At 46.6% G+C, this 8,996-nt stretch overlaps 1 protein-coding gene across 1 annotated transcript in view; it reads left to right on the top strand.

Annotated features, from left to right (window-relative positions):
* Positions 1-8,996, top strand: part of CHD3 (chromodomain helicase DNA binding protein 3) — an 88,211-nt gene that overhangs the window by 45,886 nt on the left and 33,329 nt on the right. Inside the window, 5 exon segments of the mRNA XM_087946169.1 lie at positions 676-825; positions 2,594-2,702; positions 2,705-2,724; positions 7,392-7,509; positions 7,710-7,834. Of these exon segments, the coding sequence (XP_087802295.1) occupies positions 676-825; positions 2,594-2,702; positions 2,705-2,724; positions 7,392-7,509; positions 7,710-7,834 (522 nt within the window).

Raw genomic sequence — 8,996 nt, 5'->3', positions numbered from 1 at the left:
AGACCTAGCAGGAACTTATGGCATGCATGAGGCGCTACCTGAGCCGTTTGTGTGGACACGTCAGCCCAAGCCAAACTTAACCTGCACTGCGTATGGTGGTGCTTCCCAGCTGATTTTGGGCCCGTTTCAGGCCGTTTACGCCCTCCCAGGGCTCGGGGAAGCCTCTGTAGCCTCGGGAGGCTGAAAACCAGTCCTTCCGGAAATACCGGAAGTGCTGAAAGCGGGCCCGTTTTCAGCCTCCCGAGGCTGCAGAGGCTTCCTCGAGCCTCTGGGAGGCGCAACGCCTGAAAGCGGGCCCAAAATCAGCTGGGAGGCCCCGCTATCATGCGCGGTGCAGTATATGGCAGGTGGGGATGTTGCTTTGCGCATGCGCAGGGGTGGGCACAGTGCATTGCATTGTGGGTGCCGGCGTGCATGTTTTCGGCACACCCATAGCGAAAAGGTTCTCCATCACTGATCTAGCAGCTATATTTATATATTTATATAGCAGCTGGGGTTCAGGATATTGAAACGGGGGGAATGATGTTACCATCTAGTTACAGGTTCTCCCCCAAAAAAGTTATTATATGTGCTGCTGTGGGTAAGTGGATTATAGCACCTTTTCTTATGTTATCCCCCTTCCCTTCTTGCTTGTTTTTCTTTTTCTTTTTTTTTTCCTTTTAACCCTCCTTTTCCCAAATCAGGAAATATTATAAATACATCTTGACTCGCAACTTTGAAGCTCTGAACTCGCGTGGGGGCGGGAACCAGGTCTCCTTGCTCAACATCATGATGGACTTGAAGAAATGCTGCAATCACCCCCTATCTCTTCCCGTCGCCGCAATGGTACGTTTGCCAACCCAGTGGGTGCCGGAGGATTGCGGGGAGGGGTGGGGGACCAGGGCAGATCTGCTCTGCTGGACAGGAATCGTTGTCTTTCATCTTAGGGTTCCCTTCTGCTTATAACACTAGCAGGCGGGCAGCTTCTCCCCGGAGAAACTGCAAAAGGAACACTCCTGGATAAGTTTTGAAATTTGTATTTAATCTTGCATCTGTAGAAGGAAATATTTGTAGCTCCGGGTTGGGGTCCTTGAGCTGCTGGCTGGTTTTCTTGCAGACGTTTCACGAACCAGCTAGGTAACATCATCAGTGCTAGAAAGGAGTGGAGTTTGCAGAAACGAAGGGAGGAGGAGGAGGAGGAGGAAGAAGAAGAAAAGGACTGCGGAATCCTTGTGTTCTCTGAGCATGGCTGTTTTTTGCAGACATTTCCTGACCCAGCTAGGCAACATCATCCGTGCTGGAAGGGAGTGGGGTTTACTCTGTTTATATACTTGCTTTGTCAGTGTTGGCAGGAGCGTTCTCGATGGTTCCTTGATTAGGCTGTTGTTTACTGTTGGGTTGTTTGTCAGAGTTGGTGATTCCTTGATTGGAGTATTGGCTACTGCTTGAATGTTGGTCTGGTATTGACCCTGGTTTTAACCTCTGCTTATTTGGGTCTGGATTGCTGGCAAAGACCTTCTAATCAAGACTTAGGGTAGCTCTCTATCAAGGAATCGCCAAAGCTTCTCCCGGCATCAATACTGGCAGGGCTGTGATAAACAGAGAGCAAACCCTGTTTCCTTGTAGCATTGATCATGTTCCCTAGTTGGGTCATGAGATGTCTGCAAGAAAGTAACCAAGCTCACAGACCACCAAGGACCCCACAGTCCTCTTCCTCCTCTCCACAAACCCTACTAGCTTTTAACACCAATTACCTAGTTGGATCATGAAACTGTAAGAAAACCACTAAGCTTAGAGAGCACCAAGGACCCCACAGTTCTCCTCCTCCTCCTCCTCTTTCTCTCTTCCTTCTCCTCCTTCTCTTCCTCCTCCTCCTCTTCCTTCCCCTCTTCTTCTCTTCCTCCTCCCCCCTCTCCTCCCCAACCCCCACTCCCTTCTAGCAATGATGTCATGACCTAGTTGGGTCATGAAATGTCTCAAAAGAAAGCCACCCAGCTCAGAGACCACCAAGGATCCCCAGTCTTCTTCCTTCCCCTCCTCCTTCTCTTCTTCCTCCTCCTCCTCCACTCCCTTCTAGCACTGATGATATTACCTAGTTGGGTCATGAAACTTCTAGAAGAAAACTGCCCAAGCTCAGAGAGTACCAAAGACCCCACGGTCATCTTCCTCCTCCTCCTCCCTCCTCCTCTTCTCTTCCACTCCAAAAGCCCAACTCCCTTCTGGCACTGATAGCGTTCCCTAGTTGGGTCATGAAACCATCTGCAAGAAAACAACCAAGGACCCCACCTTCTCCTCCTCCCCTCCCCCCCCCATACTCCTTCTCCTCTTCTCCATAAACCATACCCTTTTCGAATGCAGATGGTATTGCCTAGCTGGGCCCTGAAACGCCCTCCAGAAAACAACCACGCTCCAAAGACCCCCGAGTTAATCTTGGGAAGTTAACATGACAGATCCTTGGTTGGCAAACCAGCTCAAGTCTCCAGTTCCTCTGGGCTTTCCCTCCTCATCCAAAAACTTAACCCAACACACACACACACACACACACACACACACACACACACACACCGGTGTTATTTTTCACAGGAAGAGAGACCACTGTCTTTTGTCCCGGCAGGAATCTCCCAAGTTGCCAAGCGGTGCCTACGAAGGGGGAGCCCTCATCAAAGCCTCTGGGAAACTGATGCTACTGCAGAAGATGCTGAGGAAACTGAAGGAGCAGGGCCACGGGTGCTCATCTTCTCCCAGGTAAGGAAAAGGCTCAGGTGTGGATGCCTTAGAGCAGGGATCCCAACCTTTTCGGCCCTTGCGCGGCCCGGTTCCGGCGTCAGCTGGGCGCCGCGGCCGGTTCAGCGTCAGCTGGCGCGCCATTTTTACGGCGAAAAATCACTTCGGTGATGTCACGGAAGTGATTTTCGTCAAATAAGCGGCATGCCCACTTCTGGTGAGCTTTTTCGGGTAGAAATGGCTTTCTACCGGAAAAGCTCACCCGAGCACTGCGCACACTCATCTTTGGCAAGAAAAATTGCTTTTGCACCAAAAGATGGCGGCGCAACTCAGCGACCAGTAAGGCTTGTTCAGCGGCCCGGTGCCGGTCCGCGGACCGGCGGTTCAGGGACCCCTGCCTTAAGAGGAGGAGGGCGGAGGGAGAGAGAGAAGGAGAGAGAAGGAGAGAGAGAGAGGAAAGAGAGAGAGAGAAAGAGAGAGAGGAGAGAGGAGAGAGAGAAGGAGAGAGAAGGAGAGAGGGAAAAGAGAGAAAGAGGGAAGAGAAGAGAGAAAGAGGAAGGAGGGAGAGAAGAAGGAGAGGAAGAGAAAGAAAGGGAGAGAAAGGGAGAGAGAGAAGGAGAGAGAGGAAAGAGAGAGAGAAAGGAAAGAGAGAGAGAGAGAAGAGAGAGAGGAAAGAGAGAGAGAAGAGAGAGAGGGAGAGAGAGAGAGAGAGAAAGAGAGAGAGAGGGGAAGAGAGAGAGAGGGAAGAGAGAAGGAGAGAAGAGAGAGAAAGGGAGAGAAGAAAAAGAGAAAGGAGAGAGAGAGAGAGTAATCAGCACTCTTTTTGGAGCAGGTGTGTGTGACAGCCTTGCCAGAAAAAAATCGCAGCAGGCTCACTGATGCAGTAGAATGCTGAGATCCTTGAAGAGTGCAGAGAGGAGCAACATTTAGGGGTCTGGAAGGCTAAATCGAACGATAAACGGTGAAGGCTTCTAAGGTTCAAACTCGGCCAATGTAAGGCTTGTGGACTTAAATTTCCAGAATTCCTCAGCCAGCCAGCCAGCCGCGTGCTGGGAGTTGAATTCCACAAGTCTTAAAATTTGCTGAGTTTGTATACCCCCAGGGCTACGGAGGAATGTTTAGCCTTAACAAAGAAGGCTCCAGGGAGGCATGATAGCACCTCCCAATACTGTTCTGACCCGGCTCCCAAACACAACCTTTGTTAGGAGCCCCAGCAAAACGTTTCTCTCTCAACGCAGGCCAACAAGTCCATCCTGCAGGGAGATGAAGAGTTGTCAACTCATAATTTAAATGGGGTTCACTGCCACAATCCTGACAATAGTTGTCTGCCACATCTATTCGTCTCCGCCCCCTGCCTTTTATCCCCAGGCTTCGCTAGCAGCGTTGGCTCTTCTGTCCGAGACCGGCCCATGCCAGATTTCCCCTGCTCCCCTCTCCTCTGCCTTCTGCGCGTCAGGTACTGGACCCAGCTGTTCCTCCTCCTCCTCCTCCTCCTCCTCCTCCTCCTCTTCCTCTCCTCCTCCTCCTCCTCCAGACCTTCAGGCTGTTGACTCTCCATCTGAGGGCTGACCAACGGCCCAGGCTCCACCTCCATCTCTCTCTCTCTGCCAGCTCCATTCTCTCTTCCCCCTCTGAGCTCCCAGGTTGTGTTAGGAATATGAGTCACCTAACAGCTATTTGGGTTAGAAATATATAAACCAGGATAGACATTTTAAAACTGTATCTTAAAGAAAATGCAAAACTGTAATTAGGTGTGGTTTCTCAAATGGCCATAGATGGAGCCAGAAACCTGGGTTGTTTAGTCTGAGTCTCAGAAGAGAGTGTGAGTGTATCTCTGTTTCCTTCTGTTGGAAAGTATTGCTGTTGCTCCATTTTTCCTAATTGACTGATATTTCTGGATTTGATGTAAGTCTGAGACTGAACTGTTTTTGACACTGGACTTTGATATTTGGATTATCCCTGGATTGAAAACTGACTGATCTTTACTTGTGAATGATTTTGGACTGCTTATTTTGGACTTTGCTTAAACCTTTATTGACAGTAAAACCCTACATTTACTGTACAGTGTATCTGTGTGCTGTGTATGTGTATTATTCAGACACATCTGTCAAATACGTCTCCCTGTATGCGCTCGTTCTCCTAACGGGGAATTACCTCAACAGGTTGCCCTGATGCTGCCCCTGACTCCCACGCCTCCTCTTCCTCCTCCTCTGATTCGGCTGCTGGAGGGGCCGGCAGCCAACAGACCATATGAAATAATTGAATGGCTCTCATAGGGAAGAGGGCCTTGATTTATGTTCCCTGAGCTAGAAGTTCGCCAGAGGGAGATCCAACCTGGAAATAAGGAGAAATTTCTGGATAGTGAGAACAATTAATCAGTGGAAAGATTTTCCTCCCAAAAGTTGTGAGGGCTTCATCCACTGGAGGTTTTCAAGAAGCGATTGGACAGCCACTCGTGTGAAATTGTATGGGGGTCTCCTGCTTGAGCAAAGGGATGGAGTAGAAGACCTCTAGGGTCCCTTCCAGCCCTAAGATTCTGTATGTTTTAGAGTCATTTAGATGAGAGTTATAATTTGGATTTTTTTTTTTTTAATTTTTAAGATGAGGCTAAAAATATTTTTTTTCTTCACTACTTAGTCCTTCAACTGATTTCTAATAAGAGTATCTGCTCCTACCTGGATTTATTGGATCTTGGTAAGGTAGACTTCATAAGGGAAGGGGCCCTTTTCTCCCCCCCTCCCCCCAATTAAGGTCTTTTGAACAGTTCTGCCTTCCTGCAAGTAACAAATTGCTGCAAAAGGACAACAACATCATTTGCAAAATGTCAGTATGCAGCTTGTGAGGGTATTGTGGAAATGATGCAGATAGTCTCTAGTTGAAGGGACTTTGTATTATATATATATTCTTAAGTTTTCATGGTACTTACATGTATGGTATTCAGCTTTGTTCGGGTGTTTTCCCACATCATTATAGTTGTGCTTTTAAAGTTGTAGCAACGTTTTGGCATAATCTCATCTGCCATCATCAGGCTTCTGTATTGTACACAATACAACACAAAAATACAGTAAAAAAGCTGGAACACACTTCCTCACTAGTCCAACACATGAAAGCCACAGGTCATAGCATCGACTTCAATGGCACCAAAACCCTAGCCACTATAGAAAACCCCAGCCACAGAATTATCAGAGAGCCATAGAGATTGAAAAAAGACCTGAAAGCATGAATAGAAGAGATGACTCCACCAGACTGTCAATCATTTGGAAGCCTGCACTCTCAAACAAAAAAATCTCCACACCACAAGCCAGGCAAACACCTGGGCACAAACAGATCCCCCCGATACCTCCAGCTCAAACACACCCCAACCAGGCACCCAGATGAAACCCAGCTTCCTAACTAATGATAGCCGTCCATTTACCCGAAGCCAAGCTGCACTAAAGCCTCCAATACAGGAACACAATGTTGCCAGCCAATCAAGACAAAAAAGCCACAAAACAGACAGAAGATATTAGAAACACCAATCAAGCAGAACACAGCAAACTCCAAGACCAACAAACACAGACCAAGACTCCCAACCAATCAGGATGAAGAAAAAAGAATTCTGGCACAGCAATAGGCTAGCCCCAAATTTAAAACAGAAACCACTGTAAAAGTCTGACTCACAGACGAACACAATACAGAAGCCTGATGATGGCAGATGAGATTCTGCCAAAACGTTGCTACAACTTTAAAAAGCACAACTATAATGACGTCTTGGTTGACAGCTTCTCCTTTTGGTTTCCCGATGGCAGCTTGGGTCTACGAGGTGATGAACTCATTTCGGAGTGAGGTTGTCAGGAAGAGACCAGAGGGGTAACCCTGTCAGGTTCATTATCTCTGGAAACGATTATTTGTATTCGTCAAGTGCTGCCAACTCTACTGATGGACGTTTCCTTGTGACCTGCCCTCCTGGGAGAATTGCAGAGAAGTATATATATATATTGCAAGGGCAGTTCAGGGATACGTCCGTTCCTCTCGCTGCTTCCAGTGGGAAATGCAGAAACACCTCAGAATTTTGCAATTTATCAAGAAATACGCTTTAGTCTAGCCTGAAGTGGCCAGGGTGATTCTGAATTGCCCTTGAGCGTATTCATGCTCCGTTCTGATTAATCTTGGATTTTTGGCTCTTGCATTGGTTAAGTGGGTGCTTATTCTGGGTGGGAGGATTAATAGTAGTAGTAATCGTAGTGCAGACTTAGTCAATAGTTGGACAGTGTTGAGGAAATATTTGTTTAGCAGAGTGATGGCGTTTGGGAAGAAACTCCCCTTGTGTCTAGTTGTTCTGGTGTGTGCAGTGCTCTATAGCCTCGTTTTGAGGGCAGGAGTTGAAACAGTTTATGTCCAGGATGTGAGGGGTCTGTAAATATTTTCACAGCCCTCTTTTTGACTCGTGCAGGATACAGGTCCTCCATGAAAAGGCAGGTTGGTAGCCATTGTTTTTTCTGCAGTCCTGATTATCCTCTGAAGTCTGTGTCTGTCTTGCAACTTGGAACGGCCAATAAACAAGTTGAGGAGCAGCAGTGCTTTAATTTTTCTGGAAACGTTTCGACTCTTTTGAGAAGCCGACGGGCCGTATTCTCATGACCGTGAAGCTTCAACCTGCCTTCTTGGCTGATGGAGGAGTGGGGGTCTTTTTTCTCTCTCTCCCCCAGATGACCAAAATGCTGGACCTGCTCGAAGACTTCCTTGACTATGAGGGCTACAAGTACGAACGGATAGACGGCGGCATTACTGGAGCCTTGCGCCAGGAAGCCATAGATAGGTTTAATGGTGAGTACAAAAATGATTATACGGAGAGAGGAGGTGAGCTTTCCGTTTTGAAATTCCTGCCATCTTCTCGGTTTGCTGCAAGCAAGCAGTTACCAGCCAGGATTTTCCAACAGCATTCCGAATATTCAATATTTCATCTTGTATTTTGCCTTTTTTTTTTCTCCTTCTCCTCTGTTACTCACCAAACTTTTCCTTTCCAGCCCCCGGAGCCCAGCAGTTCTGCTTCCTGCTCTCGACACGAGCAGGTGGCTTAGGGATCAATTTGGCTACGGCAGATACAGTGATCATCTTCGATTCCGACTGGAATCCCCATAATGATATCCAGGTAAGTATCCTAAGCTGTTAGGGAGACACAGCAAACATTAGGAGTGATCCTTTTAGGGGATCAGCCCTCTGGTCCTTCGCAAGCAGCCCTGCTCATCCAAAGCAAGCCATTCCATCCATTGCTTTTTGTTTAGGATTAGGATTAAGAGACGTGTGAAGGTGTCGTAAGCCTTGGTTGGACGCTCTCTAACTTCTCTGCCTTTCATTGGTGTCTTTAATCCCCGACTACATTGGAAAGCCCAAATTCATTGTCCCTCCACTCCATGCACCGTTGATTCATTTCATATTGATATGAATGTACGGACATTCTGTAAGCCGCCCAGAGTTACATGATGGTAAGATGGACAGCCAATAAATTTGATACGTAGGTAGGTAGATGGATGGATGGGTGGATGTGGTAGATAGATAGATTAGATAGATCAGATAGGATAGACAGGTGATAGACAGGTAGATACCGTAAGAGAGAGATGATACATAGATAGAGAGATGAGATAGATATGCAGTGGAAAGATAGATTGAGAGAGAATAGATATAGTAGACAGATAGGAGAGAGAGAAGGATGGATGAATGGATAGATAGATAGATAGATAGATAGATAGATAGATAGATAGATAGATAGATAGATAGATAGATAGATAGATAGATAGATAGATAGATAGATAGATAGATAGATAGATAGATAGATAGATAGACAGACAGACAGACAGACAGACAGACAGACATATACATACATACATACATACATACATACATACATACATACATACATACATACATACATACTATGGATGGATGGATGGATGGATACTGTAGATGGATGGGTGGGTAGGTAGGTAGGTAGGTAGATAGATAGATAGATAGATATAGATAGATAGATAGATAGATAGATAGATAGATAGATAGATAGATAGATAGATAGATAGATGATAGACAGACATATACATACATACATACATACTATGGATGGATGGATACTGTAGATGGGTGGGTAGGTAGGTAGGTAGGTAGGTAGATAGATAGATAGATAGATAGATAGATAGATAGATACTTGGATGGATGAATAGATACATAGATTAATGAATATGAATAAAACCAGTTTGGCCTAGAGGTTAACGTAATGGCCTTGCAATCAGGTGACCATTAGTTCTAGTCCTGCCTTGGGC

Source organism: Notechis scutatus, chromosome Z (assembly GCF_049901735.1).
Source record: "Notechis scutatus isolate UNSWTSFEM ecotype Mainland chromosome Z, rNotScu1.2, whole genome shotgun sequence".
Taxonomy (NCBI): domain Eukaryota; kingdom Metazoa; phylum Chordata; class Lepidosauria; order Squamata; family Elapidae; genus Notechis; species Notechis scutatus.
This window is presented reverse-complemented; position numbering and strand designations above follow the sequence as displayed.